Raw genomic sequence first — 22,236 nt, 5'->3', positions numbered from 1 at the left:
GGATGCTTAGCAACTCACAGGATTGGACCCCTAAAGTCTGAGCCAAAACCTGCTGAAATCAACTTCAGCAGGTATTGGATCAGCTGCTAATGAATACATGTTATAGTCACACCCTATTTTCTCAAGTAATGTTGCGGTCTTATTTTCATTATCATTTTAATTGATTTTCTTTAATTTTATTCATCATTTACACGTGTATTTCATTCACAGATTGTATTCGGATTATCTGTACTTTGCAAGTGCGAATAAATCCGCAGAAGACTTTCATGAAAAAGTGGCAGAATCACTGCAGCTGTTTGAAAATTGCATGCTGGATTACTCACTGAGAGCCTGTGTCTACAACAACACCCTTAACAATGCCATGCCTGTATGTATTTCCAATAACATTTGATTCCTTGCTTAAAAAAACAGAATATTTTGTCTGGATTATTAAAATACCAGGATCCTTAGCAAACTGTTAATAATAATTATAATTATAATCAAGACATGGTTTAGTTTGTGACTATCAATAAGCTTTCTTCCTTTTTTTTTAAGTTGGTGACATAAAAATATATTCATGCATGTAAAAACTGATGTGCTGGCTCAGCTGTCTCTTCAGTCTGTTCCCTGATGAATGCCAACAGTAATAATACATTCTTTCTAGTGTGCAGGAGCATGAAGAGCACATTTAGCAAAGATTACAGTTTAATCTTTACTTGCAAACCTATCCAAAAAATAGCTCTGGCAAAGATAAGGCAATTTCCGAACTGCACGTAAGAATACATCATTTATGCTGGATCTTTTTCCCCAAGAAAAGGCTATTGATAGCTAGATTAAATGCACTCTCCCGCTTTTTTTAAGCCGTACACAGCAGAAAAGGGAGAATTCTATTACATAAGATATTGGCAAAGAACACAGAGCTAAATCTCAGTGTGATTGTTCCAAAATTCACATTTTTAGTGTTGATTTGTTTTTGTATTTTGTTTGAGGGTGAAAAAAGGGTTTTTGCAAATATTATATATATATTCAGAAGATACGTAGCAGTATCTCATGTTTACTGTGAGATGCACTTGTAAAGTACCAGGTCTCTGTCATCTAGCCCTTTACCTCCCATTTTCTTGATTTGGGTGGAAGGACACTTTCCTCCTCTCTCTCTAGATTGCAGTAAATTTCATCTCATCATTTCCTCCAGTTACTAAAGTAACCTCAGAGGAAATCATGGATCATAGGCGCAAGTCAAAGCCATTTGAAGTCAGTGGGAGTCTTTCCCGTACTGAGAATGGGAATCAAGCCCCATGTTCCTGAGCGTTGCTATACTGATCATTCAGAAATGGAAGTTGAAAAGAGACAGTGTCGCCTTTTATTTTATGTAAAGTGAATTTTGTAATGTGGTATTACGCCACCAGGGGTTCGGCTCTTGTGGCGACAGTTTCAAGCTCAACAGAGTGAAAGTCACCTCTACTACTTGTTTCAGATTTAGAGTCTCTAGGAACACATAACGACCAAGGATCTGGACCACTCCCACATTTACAAGTACAAGGGCTAGTCTGTTTTACAAGTTTTATTAAAGTTACAGTTACCCATTGTAACAGGGTTCACAACCCGCCCCTCTTCCTGGGGCCCGCTTGCTGCCCCAATAAGGCTCAGAGAGGCTTCAGGGTTGTGCAACACCCGTGTCTTTATTTACCTACAGTTATCCCACCACCAGTGTCTATCTATTTACAAGCTTTACAGGATTATTCAACCGCTTTTACAGGCAGAGTCAGCCTTCAGCTAGGAGGCTTCCAGTTCCTTCCCTGACTGACTTCTCTCTGGCTGCCCCCCACCTTCTGGCTCCCTCCCAGCCTTTATAGCCCTTGGCTTGTCAGGCCAGCAGCTGTTGCCAATTCTCAGGCTGGCATCAGGCCTTTTTCATCAGCCCCAATCTGCTTCCCTTGATTGGAGCTGACTGGGCAGGGGCTAATTAGATACTTTTGCACCAGCACCCTGCTACACCCATGCATATATACATTCTATGAAGATGGCTGCATAAGTTACAAATATAGTTATACTCACATCCTTAATGATATTCTTAAGGTCTGATGGCTGCCTTGCCAGTTGATCATTAGTACAGGGATGGTTCCTGCTGGAGCTTTCCCATAGGGAGCTCGGTTTTCCTAATCTGGACACCCTCTTTTTATAATATGATTCTGACTAAACCTCATTAGCATTTATGCACATAGTGTACCCTGCAGCTAAGGCATGTGTTAGAAAAATGTGACTATTGGGTATCTTGTAAGCAAAAAATTACTTTTGCTGTTAATTTTTCACAGTATCTTTGGTCACTTACTTATGTCAAGCATTTCTTAAGCCTATGGCCTAGTATGGCTAAGATGACATCTTACAGGTCTCAGCCTGTAGGCCTTGTGTTTCAGCCCTACTTAGTTAGATACCTAATACATAATTATCACTTCTAACTACTGATCCATCTTATACTTCTATAATCCTACAACTTAACTCTGTTTAGCATACAATGATTATATATGACCTAACTTATTGGTTAATCATAACATCACACACTAAATGAACAAAAAACTAAAATAATTGGCTACAACAGTCTCCTCCCTCCTCAGAGACCGATTATCATGCTCTGAGCATCTCCAGTCAAGCCCACTCTGGGAATTGCACCACTGTAATGCAGTGCTTGCCAACTGTCTCCCTTGCACAAACGCAGTTGAATTGTGGCATGAATACACTTGCTCAGACCCCTTGTATTCCTCCAGGTGCCTAGGCCGGCATCATTTGTCCCACAGTTTATTCCTCTTCTTAGACAGCACCTTGAAGAAGGTACTTCTGAAAAGTAACTCATTGTTCTTTCTTTTGAGATCATTTATATTTCCAGAAAGCTACCAGTGGGTATCCTTAATAAAGCATGGAACTCTAGCCAGGCTCCTGAATGGACTTTTCAGCTTCCTCTCAAGCATAGCTGACAAAGTCTATATATGTGTAATTTCTTATATATTGAAAGAGATTTTTTCTATGACCTTGGATGTCAGATCAGTAGCTGTGTGACTACAGCAGAAAAAAGTACTCCTAAGAGACAAGAAAAACAAGTAGCATAGCGATTGCCACAGCTGATAGGTAACTCTCTGTACAGAGCAGGGGCATTCATCCATTTATCTTCACTTACCATCAATAGAAAGTGTATTAACCAAAGAAAGGGAAGGAGAGCCAGGGGTGTCAAACTAAAATTGGAGAGACTGCAGTCAAGGAGGATTCTTTGGGAAATGCTCAGTTGCATTGCATAATTTATAGGGGGGAAGCAAATAACTTTCCTGAAAAGGGGATTTTATTTTGGAACAACAGTGGCAAAACACAGGCCTGTATATCGTGCCGTTTTTCAGACATCCCAAGAGAAGTGAAGGTGACTATCCTGGGCAACAAAGGCACTTTACATTTGAAGTTCTTGCTGGATGAAGTGAGTGTTAATTCTATCCCAGAATTCACTGGTTGGATAGAAGCTCAGTAATGCTATAAAATACTGTATCCCAACCTACATTATACAACTGAGACTGGTTTCTTACTTGCCCCAGTACCGTCCTGGTGGGAGAAAGAGGAATAAAGATGAGGAATACACATAGATGATTTGCTGTATGATTGTACAGTGCATGGCATAATGTGGCTCTGATCTTGTAATACTACCATATGTGAGGCTAATAATTAAAAGAAAGTATTTAGAGCTTATAGCTCTGGCATGTAATGCGGGGGAGATACTTGCCCTAAATTTTTGTGTTATATTCAATATGTACATAAGGAATTTTGCTACAGGTTACCCTGTAACTGACAAGCAGCCTAAGACCAGTGTCAGGTCACAATAATTATTAGACTGTAAGATTTTTGGGAAAGGAACTGTCTTTTATTTTCTGTTTGTTCAGTACCTGTCATAATGGATCATAATGATCATGATTGTGTCTCTGGGCACTACTATGGTAAAAATAAATAATAATAATAATAATAATAATACAAGGAGTTAATAAACTGTGAGAACTGTTTCCTCAGAAAGGAAATATTCCACATAACATCTGAGCCAAGAGTAAGGACTGAATTTGTTGAGAAAACTTTTGAATCATAGTTTTTAAATCTGTGCACCCAAAGACTGTTTTGCACATGCAAACAGCTACCCTAGTGCAAACCAAAAGTTGTTTGGCTTGCAAAAACTCAGGCATTAAAACTTAAGTGCCCAAAAATTTAGATGTGCAGTTTTGAAAATGCATATGCAGAGGTTGCTTTGGAAAATTGGCTCTTTAAGTTTGAATAGATTGAGTCAGATTGCATAGATTAGTTTCTCTACTTGTCGTCATCTCATAAAAGTAGAAACCAAAATATTCCATTTGTGTTCTTGATTTGGAATTTTAATTTAATAACAAAGATCTGACAATAGTTGGAGGATAGGATTAATGTTCCTTCTGTGCTTTACTGGCAATTCAGAAAGCAGAGTGTTTTTCTTTTCAAATGACTTCATGTTGTTTATTGATGTGAAGATTGTTTTATAGATTATTAAAATTAATCTGTCCATTATGATTCAAACATGATTTCTTTCAGAAGTATTTAGGCCATAACTGTAATTACTCAAGTCAACTAAAAGAGCACAAGACATTGTCGTCTGCTTTTATCAATTCTATACTGAATGTGACTCCAAGATGTACCAAGCTTCTCTTATCAAAGGCAGGTTTTCACGTCTTCCTTTCTGTTTCTATGTCTGAACGGGTAAAAAAGAAAGAAACACAGGCACAAACAGGAACTTGGAGTTTTAAGAAGCCTAAACTGCACCCTTAAATGTTTGTTGCCTGTTGTTGTGCAAAATTGAACAAAAGTGGAGATCAGGTTAATGCCAGACTGAAAATTTGTCCCTTCACATAAAAGAGAACGATCATATTTTCCTCTACAGTATACTACAGTGTAAGTCTTCTGTTGAACAGTTAGATGGTGTACTGTCTAAATCTGTCTAGGTATTTATGCCATGCTCCTAACTTTAGCATCTGAGCATCTGTTTGGTTTTCTAGGAATTACTAATATTGACTAATAGGAGTATAGTTTAATAGTACACAAGTCCTCCGCCATCTTCATTAAAGGACATTTGTGAGGTTGAATCTGCCAGGCCAAACTATCTGATGATCATTCTTCATAAAGCAAAAGCTAACAGATTATCTCCTCACATTCTAATTGGCTTGAAAAAGTGAGGTGTGTGCCATAGCAATTAATCCCATTCTACGCAATAGTCCAACAGCTGAAGGATGGTGCAGATATTTTGATCATAAGAGCTTTTATTGAAGTATTTTCTCTTTGGAAATACTGTGAGTATGAAGTGTCCTTACAGAATGCATGTTTGATAAGATAGAAGAATAAATTGCAACCCCAATACATCATAAGGTGTGTAAGAAATTTCTGAAAGGTGCTGAGTGCCTTCAGCTACCATTGTGCTCAGCTTTGCGCCTTTTGGCCCTGATTAAGGTGAATGTACTTACACGTATGTTTAGCTTTAAATATCTCCATGAATACCTATTCAGTTCAATGGTTGCGGGTCAGAGTGCTCAGCACTTATCTGGACAGGGCCCTAAGCACATGGTCTCGGGCCTTTACTAAATTGAGATATAATTTACAAATATAGGGGTCCAACGCTGAAGGATTTAACTATGTAAGTAGCCCCGCTGAAGTCAATAGTGCTACTCCAGCATAAGAGTTACATGATCAAGGTTTAAACTTTTTCTAGGCATCATATTTTAAAAATCTTCTTCTAGATCAAATCCAAAATAGATTTTTCCTTCCCATGGAGAACAGTGGGATAAATATTCATTAATTTTGATACAAGGTAGAATAAATGAATTAACTCCACTTTTTTGTTGGTTTGTTTTTTGTAGGTGAGGCTACAGGTTGGCCTATATGTTGTGTATCTCTTGGACTGGCTGACTGTTTTCGACAAGGGTCAGATACTAGTTCTCCGCTTAGAGGATCATGCATCCAATGTTAAATACACCATGCATATGGTGTTCCAGTTTCTGGATTTAGGTAGGCATCATCTAGCTGGTTTGAGTGAAGTGCAAAAGTCATGCTTACATTCTGGATTATTAATACTTATGGAGAGACAACATCCAAGATGTGAATCTGTGTGAATAGAGGGGCAAATTGTGCTGGCCTAACTCAAACAAAATTACCATGGCTCCAAAGCACGCATTGTTTTCAATGGGAGTTTTGCCTGAGTAAGGACAGTGCAAGAGAGTGTACAAAGAATTAATAACTATGTTATAAAATCAGAAACATGGTGCTTCATGCATGTGTTTGAGCATGTAGGGCCTGATCCTACTTCTGTTGATGTGAGTGGGAGTTTTTGTGATGGACTGCAGCAGGAGCAAGAGCTGGCCCAAGCGATCTAAACAGCCAGGTTAAATACTTCAATGGTATGATGTGTTTTGTTGCCAAATCAGCAAATCCAGAATCTGAGTATTATAAAAGGCAGCATTTCTAGTGTCTTGGGGAATATGTTTTGACTGTCATTGACTGAGACATCTGTTGCTAATCGTCAGAACAACATTGGCAGACAGAACAATGCCTGATATTGGTTAGACAGTAGGAGGAGGAGGAGGATGGAGATGTGGCTGCACACTAACCTGGTTGAATCCAAACATTGGCCTAAGTAATTAGATTTAGCAGATTGAACAGATAAGGAGCCTGGTACCTGCTAGCACAATCAGGCCTGCAGTGCACAAGTACAATTCAGGAGGGGTAAAGTTTTCTCCTATACTGAGAGTCATCGTAACACCACTTGTATCCCACTGAAGTTCTTAAGGAGGACTGAAGTCAGATATAAGTGCTGCACTGTTTGACTGGGTGAACTTCACCCTAAAAGGTATCAGGTGGCTCCTTCATAACATAACAAAAATTAGGAAATGAAATGAGATAATTGTTACCGAAGAATGCACATTAATGGTTATTTTTACTGTCATATTTGTTTTCTGAAAACATGTCTCTACATCTAGAAATGATTTGTGTTGCTTATTGCACGGATGATTAATTGATATGAAAGGAAAACTAAGTATTTCCATGTAATCTAACTGAAATTTATTTTACTAAACTAAACCCATAACCAGTATTCTGGAACATAACCACTGCTAGCAAAATTGCATTAATTTTTTCTTGACAAACCTATTTACTTGGTCATTTGCATTCTTTAACATTAACATTTTGGGAAGAAATACATTAAAACCATTTTCTTTGACTGCAGGGCCTATAAGTGAGAAACAAGAAGCTCTAATTACAAAGAGTCCTGCATCAAACACTAGACGTCCTGAAGACCGAAATCTGGGACCCATGTTACCAATGACAAAGGCAATTCTAAGAGACTTCTATAGGCCTTTTAATACAAAACTGGCGCAAGTTCTTTTTGATGATGCTTTTTTATGGAAAAAGACATAATATGTAAATTCACTTCCACAAATACACTGCTTTAAGGAGTTTTTATTTTTTAAAGTCTATTTTTGAGTGCACATATTTACCTTTTATCCATTCCAAGGAGAAGCAAATCTAATGAGATGAGTTCTCTTCCCCTTAGCATATGATATTTCACTGAAGCTAGATCACATTTTCATTGTGAGAATGTAAAACATCCTGCTTATCAATCTCTTGCCATTTCTTTCCCCCCAGCAACAGAGCAGTATGGAAATAGCATTGGAACGAAGGAGTTCTTTTACACTGTCTGGCTGTGGTTTTGAAGTTTTAATCTTCTCTAAAACAGTACAATACATAATTAGCATTGGTCTCTTCATGTCGTCACTTTCAAGGTATGTTCTCCCCTCATTCATTCCAAAGTAATAAAAAATATCCATTAGCCATTAAAATCTCTATTTGAATTTAATCCAAAATTCTTTTTTTATTACTATAGCGCATCAACACATAGTGTAGAATCTGTTCACCCAGATTAATGCTATTACTTTAGTTAATTAACTAATCTGATATATAAAAACATAACCAAGTGACTTTTCAATGTATTACTGCATTTAAGTAATTCCCAAACCTAATTAACCCCTCCAGTATGCTACAGTTTGTAGTAAGAGAAGAATTGCATATTCAGTGCAAGAATGAGTAATTTGAAAGTATTAAGTTAAAGAAAAAACTATATATTTTTGGGCATAATATAGAATAACAGAAATATACAAGTTTCTATTTGATTTTTTTTTAATTTTACTTATTTAAATGCACATATGTAGAGTCCACTCATCTACATATTTTCCCAAGAAACCAATAATGCGTCTGATGTTAAGTCCAGTGATATCAGTGGAAGTCTTTTATTTCAGTGGGATTTGGATCAGGCCCTACATGAATTATTGTGTAATTTTCCATTATAAAGAAACATGTTGAATTTCTGAAACCATTTAAAACCTAATAACTAAATTCGTATACTGGTACCATACAGTATCATGCATGACAGTATAATGCCTTACATTCTAGTAGGAGAGGTACAGATAAACTGATGAAGTTGCGCACATTCTTTGTTTCCCTGGTTGGACAATTTGTATGCCTCTAGTCCAAAGTAAGTTCAGCTGTGCAATATTTCATGCTTTTCATTTACAGTACAGCAAGCTACATTCACCTTTCCGTTAAACCCACACAACCTCATTGAAGGCAGAATTTGGCCCAGCATATTCTAACCGTAAAGTTGACTTATTTTTTGGATAAAAAATTGGATTGTAGCCAAATAAAGACACTTATTTCAGTTTGAGTTTCTTCTCAAGGGCTAGGTGATACCTTCACTGAAATGAATCCAAACTGGATCAACTAAAGCTGATGCACCAAAGTCCAAAGAACCAGCTCTAACTAGTATATTGTGCTCTTACTTTTGGATACTGTCATTTTGTTCTTGTGCCTGTGTCCATAGTAGAGCTGGCTGAATAATAATAAAAAACAGATGTGGAAACATATTTGCAAATAATTGTACTGACTTCACTGCATTGCTGTCAGTGGGGTCATATTATTTATTATTTACCAGTATTCCCTTGACTGACATATAGTGTGCAGATTGTTCGCAAATCTGAACATTTCACAAATGATTATTCATGTGAAAATTCATGTCAGAAGTTCGTCATTGGGTATTCACTATTTGCAAATCTCCTGTTAAAAAAGATTCAGTCATCCATTCTGGGAGCAGAAACAATACCATGGGATTCAGGTGACCCATTCTCACACCACAAATGTTAATAGTTTACAGAGACAAGTTGGGAGAGGTAATATCTTCTATTGGATCAACTTCTATTGGTGAAAGAGACAAGCTTACACAGAGTTCGTCTGTAGGTCAGGGAAAAATAGTTTACAAACATATATTCATAATTGTTCATGAGAACTATTCAGTGAATACTTATGAATATTTGACATATTTGCTGAAATCAGAATTGATTCGATCACTCTGTGAACAGAAATAAGGTCTACATTTTCAACAAATGTTATTTACCCTGTGGTCATCCCTATTGTATACCAGAATTAGTAGTCAGGAAAGGTGTCTGAAAACTACCAAAAGCATTTTTCTGTGTGAGTTCATTGTACTAGTTCATTTTCACTGGTTTCCATTCAGTTGTCAGTAGCACAGATCCTGAACTGGTGGTACAGATTTACCAATGCTAAATGCTAAAGATCTTTTTGTTAGCACTTTGTATCAGGAATGACTATGTGACCAAATTGCATTGAGCTAGATTGTACAGCATTCATCCATGTTGAGCAGTGCTAGCTCACATGACTAGTCCCATTGAATTCAGTGGTTGCAAAGGGGATTGTGGGTGGGAGGCAATTAGGGCCCCAAGTGGCTGTTACACCCCATGTTTCATCTCTGGTGACAACCTCACCTAGTGATGCAGTCCACAAACAGCAGCTTTGCCTAATGGCTACAGTTGTTGGCGGCAACTCTGCCTAGTGGGTTCAGTTTCCAGCCAGCAGCTCCACCGAATAGGCACTGTTCTTGGCGAGGGAAGAGGAACCCGGGCCCTCCCGCTCCACCAGCTTCCACCTTCACTCATCCTGTGGTATCTTGTGTCAGCCTCAAGTCAGCTTCCCTGAGTCACTTCCTACCTCCTTCTGCATTCCAGCTGGCCGTCGTCCCTCCTTGAGGAACACTGCGTTCCAGGCTTCCTGCCCCAGCCCCAGTCTGTGGGGCATAGCCCAAATCACAGACTAACTTTTAGTGATCAAAACCTTTGTATTAAGTCTTCTTTGCCCCCAACACCATGCTGGGGCATTACTCAGTTCTAACTCATAGTACAGAAGAACACATCCTACCTGTTCACCAGCATTATTTCCCACTGCACCCTGACTTTGTGTTGGAGGATTCCTACTCAAGGTTGGACAATAATGGGACCACAGCCAGAGACCTATTGGGTCGCAACCAGATCATGTACAGCAACGTATTTGAAGGATGCCAGCTGATAATTGATACAAAAGTTATTGATTCAAAAATGGAAAGGAAAAAAAAACTAGTATATTCCGAAAAATGATTGATGAAGATTTGGAAAGATCAGATTTCCCTTGTGCTCAAAAGAAGTGCTGCTAAATGTACACGGGCTCGATCTCTGCCTTTTTTGAATGTAAAAACAATGAAAAATATCTGAGAAGAGCTAGGATGTTTTAAGGTTATCATACACTTGTTCATGATTTTGTGTCCTCAGACTGCATTTAAGATGTATTGCTGCACTCCAACAAACTCTGTACTTTATCAAATGCCAATTATTATTACTGATTTCTCAGGTTATTGTAGTCATTAGGAAAATGGAAGTGACTTTCTTTCTAACGAGGCTGATTTTATTGCCCCAGCTCTTCAGGTGCCACCTAAAAGTGACATCACAATTTGACAAATTGTGGCATCATAATACAGGATTATGACGTCACTGGGTAAAACAGCAGGAGCAAGTTGGTAAAGTGGGACTTTTCCATTTATAAAAAGCAACAAAGAATCCTGTGACACCTTATAGACTAATAGATGTATTGGAGCATGAGCTTTCATGGGTGAATACCCATCTGTTAGTCTATAAGGTGCCACAGGACTCTTTGTTGCTTTTTACAGATCACAGATCACAGATCACACTAACTTCGCTACCCCTCTGATACTTTTCCATTTATGTGCAGTTACCACTGTTTATTCCCATGATTGGAAAGAAAATATCAAACTAGTGTCTCTCACAGTAGACTAGCATTTGGTAAATTAGTGCTCTTCAAAGATACCACACTGACAGTTCTCGAGATCCAAACCCTCTCTTTTTAGCCAGAGAACAGGTACAGTATGGGCGGCATCATGCAAGCTTCCCAGCACTGCCTATCCAGAGACTTGAAGCCTGACTTGGCAAGAAGCCCTCCATGGGTCAGAAGATGGATAGTTCAGTTCCCAAGACCCTTTGTTCCTCTGCTGGACAATAATTCAATGATGGTAACTGTTGGACACTGGACATGGGTTGGGTTCTAAGAGGTAAACTAGATGGTGAAGGCATAAGTAGCAATGCTATTTGCTCTAGTACAGAGCCATCCAGCAACCCCATAATGATACTTTTGTTTAAAATGTGTATATATTTTAAGTATAGTGTGTTTTAAGGCTCGCCAAAGTGTGTCAGTGGCTCTTTACAACCTGAAGAACATGAAATACATGTGTCTCACCCACTGTTTTCACTTATTCCTTTTGAATAATAGTAATCAGGAAAGCTGTAGATACTCTGGTCCCAGAGTCACTAAGGGAAGGGCCATTTCCAAATATTGTCTCCACTGTAGTTCAGCAACATGGCGGAAGAATGCAAAATGTGTTTTCTGTAAGATCCTTGGCATTAAATCCAAGAATTTCGATGGGTGGAAAAAATGAAGTAAAAACACAACAATAACAAAAGCCTCTTACTAAGATAAACATACTTTCTTATTTACATAGAAAATGATACATTGTTGTCTATTGATTCCAGTATATAGGCTTGTATGCTTCAGCTTAATAAACTGGACATAAACAATGAAGTTGTTACAGCTTTGAAAATATCTTCCTGCCAAGAATTAATATAGTTTCCAACTAAGCCAAGAGTCTTCTATAACAGGCAAGACTGTGTGGCAGAAAGTGATTCGTGTAGATACAACATGTAAATCTAATACAGGCATGTTTAATATTAACATGCTGTACTGTGGAGTGACTGTGTTTCGTCATGTTTTTTGAAATATTATGGTTCCTAGTTTAGAAAAAAATGCTTATGTTGCAGTGCCACCTTATGGTCAATGTGGGGAAATAATATTTTGTCCAATGAACCAACTTATATTTTCTCTAAGGAGTAAAATAAGAATATTTCAGTTACACAAATATTTGTCCTACTGTATAAAACAAGAATTTATTTCTCAACCCAGTGTCTGCAGGGGATGGAAAAGGAAGTGCTAAACCTTTTTTAATTACTATCATGAGGTCTTATGCAAATTTGCTAACGTCCACTCCAAATGGATACATTTTCAGTCTTTGATACAAAGACGATGCTTAACATTTCAAGGATTTAATTCAGCCCTGCTGGTGCAGAAAGATTCAGATTTCACATTCTTCCAGTAATGGAGACCCGGGCACTGGTGAATGACATGCAGCATTTGCACAGCTGCTCTTCCCCAGGGGGTCCCACCGCGGGAAGGATAGCTTTACATTTTGGTTCAGGCTCCTTCTTAGCCCTGCCAGGAGATACTGTCTGGGAGATGAGCTAAGTCCGTTTTTGTCCATGGGCGGTTCCCTTCAGAGAAGTCACTGCAGGCACATTATGCTGCAACAAATGCCTTCCCAGTGGGCTTTCCCCCACCAGAGGCCCTTGTCCTCCAGATTCCATTGGTACAATCCACTGTGAGCACAAGCCGAACCATCTATGGAGCACTGATCCCGTAAGAATACCATGACTTTGTTCCAGTGCCAGTTAAGTCAGTGGGAGCTTTGACATTGGCAGAAACTGGCACTCACCGATCTCCCCTGTCCACTCAGTGGGAGTTCCGTGTGTGTGTGGCTTTCAGGCTTATGTCCACTGATGAATTATTCTTCACAATGCTTCTCAGAGGAAAAGTATTGCTATCCCCATTTTAGAAGTGGGGAAACTGAGGCTCTGAGTCTAGACCATGTTGCCTCATTCTAAAAGATTTTTTAGAATGTAGCTCAGATAATAGACGGTGATAAAATGTCGACTTCTGTACAGAAGGGTTCATTAGCACAGATCTCATTAAAGGTAGAGCCAACTTCCGGCAATTGCCAAACCTGTGCCAGGGACCCAAAAGTCTTAATTCAGCACAGGACTGTGAAGGCTGCTGCTTAGTAATAGTAACCGATACTTGGAGATGCACTTACTCTCAGGCAAAGGAGAATGAATGGGGCAGAGCAGTCACTAAAAATATGCTTGTGGCTCTGGGAGTGGTGGTGCAAAATCCTAAAGCCAGCTCTGGTACGAAGCCTGTCAGCACTTCCACTGGCAATCTATGTTGTTCTTTATTGCCCTGATTCCACACCCACTGAACCCCATAGAAAGATTCCATTTGTTTAAAGATTGAGCTTGATAAGTGTACGAAGGGGATGGTGTGATGACATCGCCTGCAATATCATATGGCCTATCTGCAACTGCTATTAGCGATTATCTCCGACAGCCGGAGCTGGGACACTAGATGGGGTGGGCTCTGAGATACTATAGAGAATTTTTTCCAGGTGTCTGGCTGGTGACTCTTGCCCATATGCTCAGGGGCTAACTGCCATATTGTGGGGTCAGAAGGAATTTTCCCCAATCAGAGACTCTGGGGGTGGGGGGTTCACCTTTCTCTGTAGAGTGCGGCACAGGTCACTTGCTGGTAAATGGTGGATTCTCTGTAACTTGAAGTATTTAAATCAAGATTTGAGGACTTGGTTATGATCCTATTGCAGGAGTGGGTGATGAGGTTCTATGGCCTGCGATGGGCAGGAGGTCAGCCTAGATCAGAAGTGGGCAAACTACAGCCCGTGGAGCCGTCCTGCCCGGCCCCTGAGCTCCCGGCTGGCCCCGACCCCTCCCTTGCTGTTCCCCCTCTCCCGCAGCCTGAGGTTGGGGTGGGGATCCCGGGAGGGGGCAGTCAGGGGATAAGGAGCAGGGGGGTTGGATGGGTTGGAGGTTCTAAGGGGGGCAGTCCGGGGGCAAGAAGTGGGAGGTGGCGGGGCAGGCTGTTTGGGGAGGCACAGCCTTCCCTACCTGGCCCTCCATACCGTTTCGCAACCCCGATGTGGCCCTCGGGCCAAAAAGTTTGCCCACCACTGGCCTAGATGATCAGGATAGTACCTTCTGGCCTTAAAGACTATGAGTCTATGAGCTTTGAATCAGGCTCCACATTTTCAGTCCCTTAACAGTTACTAGCCTCAGTTGATTTCAGCACTGGTAAGCTTCTGCAGGGAACCTCTATTCTTAAATATCAACTTTTGTAAAAACTCTGCTTGCTCTCTGCACTGCATCAATACAAAGGCATTTAAAATGATTATTGGTCAAGTCTGCATGGCAGGGGTCTAATGGATTGCCAGGCTCAAATCTGCCATACAGCATTAGGATCCTGCAGTGTATATATTAAGCTGCATTTGGCAGAACTAATTTTTTTTTAAAAGATCCAAGTGGTAATCACCATATTACATTTCACAGGCAGGAGATATTTTTTTGCCATTTTAGTATCCCTACGCTCAATAAAAACAATTGCCTGTGCAAAGTACATATAATTTTCGTAATGCCTCAATCAGTTAAATGCCCAGCAAAAACATTTCATAAGAGCAAGTGCTGCTCTCACTAGTGCACCCTCGGCAAGGAGTTGTAGTGAGATATACGCATTTCAGCAGCACTGGAGGCACTTCGTCCTCAACCTCTTGCTTCCAGGGCAAGCATATATTTCACTGTAACGGCTTGCTCTTGTGGGCTAGGCTTTTTTTGATATGGCAAAGCAAAACAAAATAAAAACAGAGACTGAGGTACAAGGCACAGGCTAATCCCCTGGAGCCAGAGTTTTTGTGATCCATGTACTTTGCGGTGCTGGAGGATACTTCTGAGTAAAAGGGCTGGAGTAGCATAAAGGGTCTCTCAATGCTCTGGAATTGGCAAGACAGGATTGTTCCTGCATAGACACTGCAGAAGGCAGCCATAGGGCTAACCTCAGAGGACCCTCTCAGAAGCCCCCCTTGTAGGGGGAGCAGGCTGGGGCAGGTGATGGGACACAGGAGCATGCCTGGAGCAGAGCCACAACACAGTGCTGGAGAGATTCCAAGCCATGCTGCAGTCCATAAGGCAGCCCAAGGAGGTTACTGTAACTTAACCAGCAGCGGCAGCAGCCCAGCGTGGGGTGCAAAGCTGCAGTATTTAAATCTGAGTTTGTACAGATTGGTCCCGTTGATTGAAGTCAACGGGAATCTCCATTGACTCCAGGTGGCTTTGAAACAGTCCCATCGTATTGTAAGTACTCTAAAATGCCACAACTCACTGGTTAGTGCCTTATGTGAGAAATGGGGAGTACCTCCCATTTCAAGTGACGTTGGAAAAGCTCACTTTGCAAAACAACAACAAACCTTCTTTGTTTTGTGCATCATTTCAAACGGTCATGCACACAATTTTTTCTTACTAGACTAGACTGTCACTCAGAAGATTTGAAATGCTTCTTTTGCTGTAACTGACAGCTCAGTGGGTTGGGGTTTGCTTTGCTCCAGGAAGGGAAGGAGGCAGTGGTGGGGGGTGAGGGAGAAGGGAGAAGGCCACAAAAAAATGCAGAAGAATACTACTGGAGAAAATAAATGCTGTAATGTTTTTTTTTTTTTATTTTGCACTGAATTTGCACTGGGGGTGGGTGGGCAGGGTAAGGAGGGGACTTTAGGGAGGCTGCAGCCCAGGCCCAGCTCCAGTGAAGTCAAAAAAAATAAATCACATGCAGCAATCTCTGGGCCGCTAAAAGGGGCGCTCAGGCAGGCTGCCTGCCTGCTGCCCACCCTGCCCTGCTGGCTGCTGGCTGCTGGCTGCTGGCATGTCTCTGTGGTGGGGGGGGGGGGGGGGGTGGATGCTCTGCCCTCTGCACCCCCCCCCCTGTCCCCACCCCAGCCAGTGGGCAGCAGGCATATACAGACACTGCCCTTCTTCCGCCCCAGCAGAGCAGCAGCAGTAGCAGCAGCCTGCAGCTGTGGCGTGGCTGAGCCCCTGTGTGCTGCGGCTGGCCCAAGCTGAAGTGCCTGCCCAGCCTCCCCCTGCACCTTGCCCCTCCTCCCTAACAGAATCCCCTCCTGCACCCACATTTCCTCCCAGGAAAAAGACTTGTATGCAGGGATTTTTTTTATTATTAAATTATAATTGGAGATATACCAATCTCCTAGAACTGGAAGGGACCTTGAAAGGTCATTGAGTCCAGCTCCCTGCCTTCACTAGCAGAACCAATTTTTGCCCCAGATCCCTAAGTGGCCTCCTCAAGGATTGAACTCACAACCCTGGGTTTAGCAGGCCAATACTCAAACTGCTGAGCTATCCCCCTGCCCCCCAAATCTAATAGTCCCCGGCTCCCAGGAGAGTTAATCCGGCCCTGCCCCCCGCAAACGATGCCCCTGATTATAACTGGTATCTAGCTATGAATAAACATCTGAATAGTATCATTCCATCTGAGTTTGAACCTTTGAAGTCAGATTTAAAAAAAGCAACAGTTCTCTCAGACCTGTATTTATGCATAGATCATTTTATTATTTTCTGCGTAGATTGCAGAAATGGAGGGGGGAAGCTTAGAGAGCACAGAACGTGTGCTGTAAGCACAATTTACTATTTCCTGAAGTTTACCAATTCCTTCTCCCCCACCCTCTTATATGGTACAGTATGTGGCCGCCTTTTGGTTATGCATAACAGACATGGAAAATCTAGGGAGAAAATGATGAAAGAGCATGTACAAACGACAAGAGCTTTCAGCCTGCTATTTGTTACCAAAGTAGCAGTTGCTGTGGTAACTCATCACATGGCACTTGTGGCATCTGAGAGCTATGGTACATAGCTAGGGTGACCACTCCTGATTTTAGGGTATTTTTCTTATATAGGCTCCTATAACCCCCCCACCCCCGTTCCGATTTTTCCCACTTGCTGTCTGATCACCCTATACATGACACCTTTTTAAAGAAAAATACAGATGAGCCATTAGTGAACACTGCTTCTTAGTGTCACAAAATAATATGGGTTAAGTCACATGCTCTCTTTAAATGAAATACATTTGAGGCGCTGCACACTTTTAAAATTTTTTCCTCTATGTTAAGAAAGTTATGAAATGCATTTGAAGCTGGATGGGAAGGGGTTGGCGTCAGAGAGCCAGTGCTGTGATGTGACAATAACTCCTATGGCGTTTGTTTAGGCTATCAGCCCTGATCAAGGCCCATTTAAAATCAACTGGGATCTTTCCATTGACTTCAGTGGCTTCGAATCAGGCCTTAATAACACACAGAAATGATGACTCATGAGAATACTACCTGTGTGAATTTCAGGTGTTGCCCACATATTTGTATATGATTCTTCTCTGCCAGACAATGCTCTCTCCTATCCTCACTTATCTTATGCTGCAGTATCATCTAGTGATTAGAGCAAGAGACTAGGGGTACGTCCAGACTACCCGCCGTATCAGCAGGTAGCCATCGATTTTTCGGGGATCGATATATCGTGTCTCATCTAGACACGATATATCGATCCCTGAGCGCGCTCCTGTCGACTCTGGAACTCCACCGGAGTGAGCAGCAGTAGTGGAGTCGACACGGGGAGCCATGGACGTCGATCTCGCGCCGTGAGGACCCGAGGTAAATCGATCTAAGATACTTCGACTTCAGCTACGCTAATCACGTAGCTGAAGTTGCGTATCTTAGATCGATACCCCCCCTAGTGTAGACCAGCCCTAGTTCTCAAGATTTTCAAATTTTCTATTCCCAGCTTTGTCATGGATTTCCTCTCTTTGTGATTTTGGGTAAATTACCTAATCTCTCTATCCCCTGAAAAAGGGTTTAATAATAAAAAACCAACGTGGTGAACCAGCGCGTGATTATGCGTCTTGGTGGTTGTTTTACTTCCTAAGCCAATATATCCTGCCTCTACTGTGTGCCACACCTTCCACAGCACAGTTCCAGTCTCCTCCAGCAGAGACAACCAGCATTGCTAGATGGCTGCAACAGATCCTCTTCGCTGAACTCCAAGCTAGGGGAGTTCTCACAACCTCGCTACTTGTGGCCTTGAATATATATTATCAAGGGAGCCAGCAAACAGGATTTGAAGGGTAAGCTCCAAGGAAAATGAAACTCTGAGAGGTCAGACTTAAAACCTGTTGGTCAGTCCCCGTCATTGCCCAAAATGTTTGGATTTCCCCAGGGACCATCAGATAGTTGGGGTTACCTATATCCTGGGGTATTGTGAGTCCCAACAGATTATTGTTTGCAAAGAGCTGAGCTGGTCAAAAGTTCTCAGATTTTTGGAACTTCAAACAAATTATTTATGGGAAAAAATTCAAAATATTTTATAACATTCCCCTCCCCTTCTTTTTTGTTTTGTTTTTTCCAGTTTGTACAGTAGTTAAAATTTGCAATAATGTTAACAATTATTTTTTTTAAATTCTCTCTAGTTTTCAATCTAACCTTTGAAATTCTGATATGGAAGGAGCCATACAAAGGGTCAAAGTTATTTATATACTTATTTCTCTTCATAATTTTGTCATCTCAATCCTGTCCTCAGGGTGACACCCACTTGTAGCTACTTCTTACTTCAGCCATGAATCAAATCTAGCCAACTTGTTATTGCCCCTTCAGATCCTCCTCCTCATGCAGTATCCAAAAGCTGGCTAAAATGAACATGCTACAAGTTTCTGGAATTCAATCTGGTCATTCTGTCAAATGAGATCATAGCTGGGGCTTAAGAAACCACTTTTAAATGGGACATTGAGTTACAAATACAAAAAAAAAAAGTTAGATAAAAAAAATCGTACTACCATAAAATATGCATGAAGATAAACTAGTATAAAATAAATAAAGAGGAAAATAAGACAACAGTGTGCCCTAAGGGTCCGTCCTGGGACCGGTTTTGTTCAATAACTTCATTAATGATCTGGAGGATGGCGTGGACTGCACCCTCAGCAAGTTTGCAGATGACACTAAACTGGGAGGAGTGGTAGATATGTTGGAGGGTAGGGATAGGATACAGAGGGACCTAGAGAAATTAGAAGATTGGGCCAAAAGGAATCTGATGAGGTTCAACAAGTACAAGTGCAGAGTCCTGCACTTAGGACGGAAGAATCCCATGCACTGCTACAGACTAGGGACCAAGTGGCTGGGCAGCAGTTCTGCAGAAAAGGACCTAGGGGTTACAGTGGACAAGAAGTTGGATATGAGTCAACAGCGTGCCCTTGTTGCCAAGAAGGTTAATGGCATTTTGGGCTGTATAAGTAGGAGTATGACCAGCAGATCGAAAGATATGTTCATTCCCCTCTATTCGGCATTGGTGAGGCCTCATCTGGAGTACTGTGTCCAGTTTTGGGACCTACACTACAAAGAGGATGTGGAAAAATTGGAAAGAGTCCAGTGGAGCCAACAAAAATTATTAGGGGGCTGGAGCACATGACTTATGAGGAGAGGCTGAGGGAACTGGGATTATTTAGTCTGCAGAAGAGAAGAATGAGGTGGGATTTGATAGCTGCTTTCAACTATCTGAAAGGGGGTTCCAAAGAGGATGGATCTAGACTGTTCTCAGTGGTAGCAGATGACAGAACAAGGAGCAATGGTCTCAAGTTGCAGTGGGTGAGGTTTAGGTTGGACATTAGGAAAAACTTTTTCTCTAGGAGGGTGGTGAAGCACTGGAGTGGGTTACCTAGGGAGGTGGAGGAATCTCCTTCCATAGAAGTGTTTAAGGCCCAGCTTGACAAAACCCTGGCTGGGATGATTTAGTTGGGGATTGGTCCTGCTTTGAGCAGGGGGTTAGACTAGATGACTTCCTGAAGTCCCTTCCAACCCTTATATTCTGTGATTCTATGAAAGGATCCAGAGGTGAGACACAAAGATGATCAAAGGATGGAATGCAAGCCATAGGAACAAAGGCTTAAGGAACTGGATATGTTTAGTTTGGGAAAGAGGAGATTAAGGGCGGACATGACAGAGGTCTTCAAACACTTGAAAGGCTGCCATTAAAAAGATGGAGAAAAGTTGTTCTCTCTTGCCACATAGGGCAGGACAGGAGGCAATGGGTTCAAACTACAGCATAGCAGATTTAGATTAAATATCAGGAAAAATTTGTTAACTGTAAGAACAGTTAGGACAATGGAACAAACTGCCTAGGCAAGTCATGGAAGCTCCTTCACTGGAGGTTTTCAAAAAGAGGCTGGATAGCCATCTGTCTTGGCTGGTTCAGACCAGTGAGACTCAAACTGAGGCTCGGGAACTGCAAATGGTTCTTTATTTGCCTCCTGCGGCTCTTTGCAGCACATGATATTAAAACACTGTGTGACTTAATTATTAACCAATCTAAGTGATTAACCAATCGGGATGCTTTTACTATGTTATAAAGTTGATAAAATAATAATACTTGGTCAGTTATTTTGCTGTGAGAATTATATATAACTAAATATTTCCTGTCATGCTGTATAAAATTGAATATATCGTACTATAGTAAATGAAACAATGAATTCACACGACTGTTGCTCTTTTGGTTAAAGTTGATTGTTAATTTGGCTCCTGAACCACTGAGGTCTGAGTATCACTGGTTTAGATGCAACAAATCCTGCATCTTGGCAAGAGGCTAGACAAGATGAGCCTTGTGGTCCCTTCTAACCCTATGGTTCTATGATTCTATACCAAAATAAAGGATAAAGAGACTGAAATAATGAAGTACACATTGAAATATTTGACATGAAAGTGAGAAATAATTATGGGCCTCTATAAAATCAAACCCTAAGCACTACCCAACCTTATATCAGCTATGCATAAAGAGGACACAGTGCAGAATAACTCTGCTGAAGTATATGGAATAACAGTGTAATTCTAAATAAAAGAGCAGTAAAAAGATGCAATATCTAACATTTACAAAACAGTATAAAGGAGTGAAAATGAAGAAAGAAAGCTCATAAAAAATGCACTTGAGCCAAATAAAAACCTAGAGTTGTAAGAGAAATTGATAGGTCAAAATTGTACTGAAGAAAATAAAACCAGGAGATGTAGCCAAAATTAAAAGAAATCAGACTGAGAAATAAGAAAAAGAGTAAAGACATATTTCTTGTAGGGAAAAAAAAGAGAAAAATTGAATTTTTAAGCTGAAATGACTGCAAGAAAGAAGAAAAAACAAACTAACAGAAACCCTATAAACACCAAACATGCCATATTTCTGGGTGCTGTAAACTGATGTAGCTGGAATGCCTTTAATGGCGCTGGTCCTATGTTTATAACATTTTAGTGAGGTGTATTGTGATTTATTATTTCAAGTGATTATTTGGGATTCTAACCTTGTATTTATCAAAATTTTCCTTTAGCTTGGGACAGTTGGAATAGGAGCAGTTCATAATAGGAAAAAAAGTAATATTGACATTATTCATTGTACATGGTCATGGTTTTCAGGGTTTATGTGACATCAATTAAGGAGAAAGGGTAACGGAAGAAAGTTATTAAATAAAGAATAATTATTGCCAACTAGACTTAGTTATCTTGGCCCCAAATCAGTCATCCATCCTTATTCCGCAAAGCACTTAAGCACATGATTAACCATCAGCAAGTGCTTAAATCCCAGACTTTAGCAGGACTTAAGCACATACTTAAAGTTAAGCATATCTTACAGGTTTTTCTGAATAGGGTGAACTCGATCACTATGGCCAACACCACCATCTGTCTGTCACCCAGATCAGTAACCTGGGCATCATCTTTGACTTGGACTTCCCTCTAGATCCTCATTATGTCTACATCTTGCATATTCTTTCTGAATAAAATCTCTAAGAGACAGCCTTTCTGTCTATCCATACAGTTAAAACTCTTATCCAAGCTCTCATCCTCTTGCATCTCTGTCATTGTAAATATCCTTCTCTCTGGCCTTGTCAAATGCAATTTTGCCCCATTCTGATCCATTGAGAAAGCTATTGCAAAGATCACTTTCCTAACCCATCGCTTTGATCATGCTGCCACTCTCTTTGAAACCCTCCATGGCTCCCCGCTCTCTATTGAATAAAACATAAGCTGCTTGCATTCATTGTCAAGGCCCTTGATGGTTAATCCCCCCAACCCTACCTATCATCTCTCAT

At 40.8% G+C, this 22,236-nt stretch overlaps 1 protein-coding gene across 13 annotated transcripts in view; it reads left to right on the top strand.

The window, feature by feature from the left end:
• The window catches only part of CHST15 (carbohydrate sulfotransferase 15), a 93,555-nt gene extending 81,577 nt beyond the window's left edge, over positions 1–11,978 (top strand). For 10 of the 13 annotated variants that reach the window (XM_039547950.1, XM_039547944.1, XM_039547946.1 and 7 more), the window contains 4 exons: positions 211–367; positions 4,561–4,683; positions 5,877–6,024; positions 7,238–11,978. In XM_039547950.1, coding sequence (XP_039403884.1) covers positions 211–367; positions 4,561–4,683; positions 5,877–6,024; positions 7,238–7,428 — 619 coding nt within the window. In that variant the 3' untranslated portion in view covers positions 7,429–11,978. Of the gene's footprint in view, positions 1–210; positions 368–4,560; positions 4,684–5,876; positions 6,025–6,306; positions 6,504–7,237 lie in introns of those variants that run through there. The other 3 variants (XR_005601358.1, XM_039547951.1, XM_039547952.1) reach the window with 3 other exon arrangements.
• The last annotated feature ends 10,258 nt before the right edge of the window (positions 11,979–22,236 follow it).

This window comes from Mauremys reevesii, linkage group 7 (assembly GCF_016161935.1).
Source record: "Mauremys reevesii isolate NIE-2019 linkage group 7, ASM1616193v1, whole genome shotgun sequence".
Lineage (NCBI taxonomy): Eukaryota > Metazoa > Chordata > Testudines > Geoemydidae > Mauremys > Mauremys reevesii.
The sequence above is the reverse complement of the archived record's forward strand: the minus strand, read 5'-3'. Positions and strand labels throughout refer to the sequence as shown.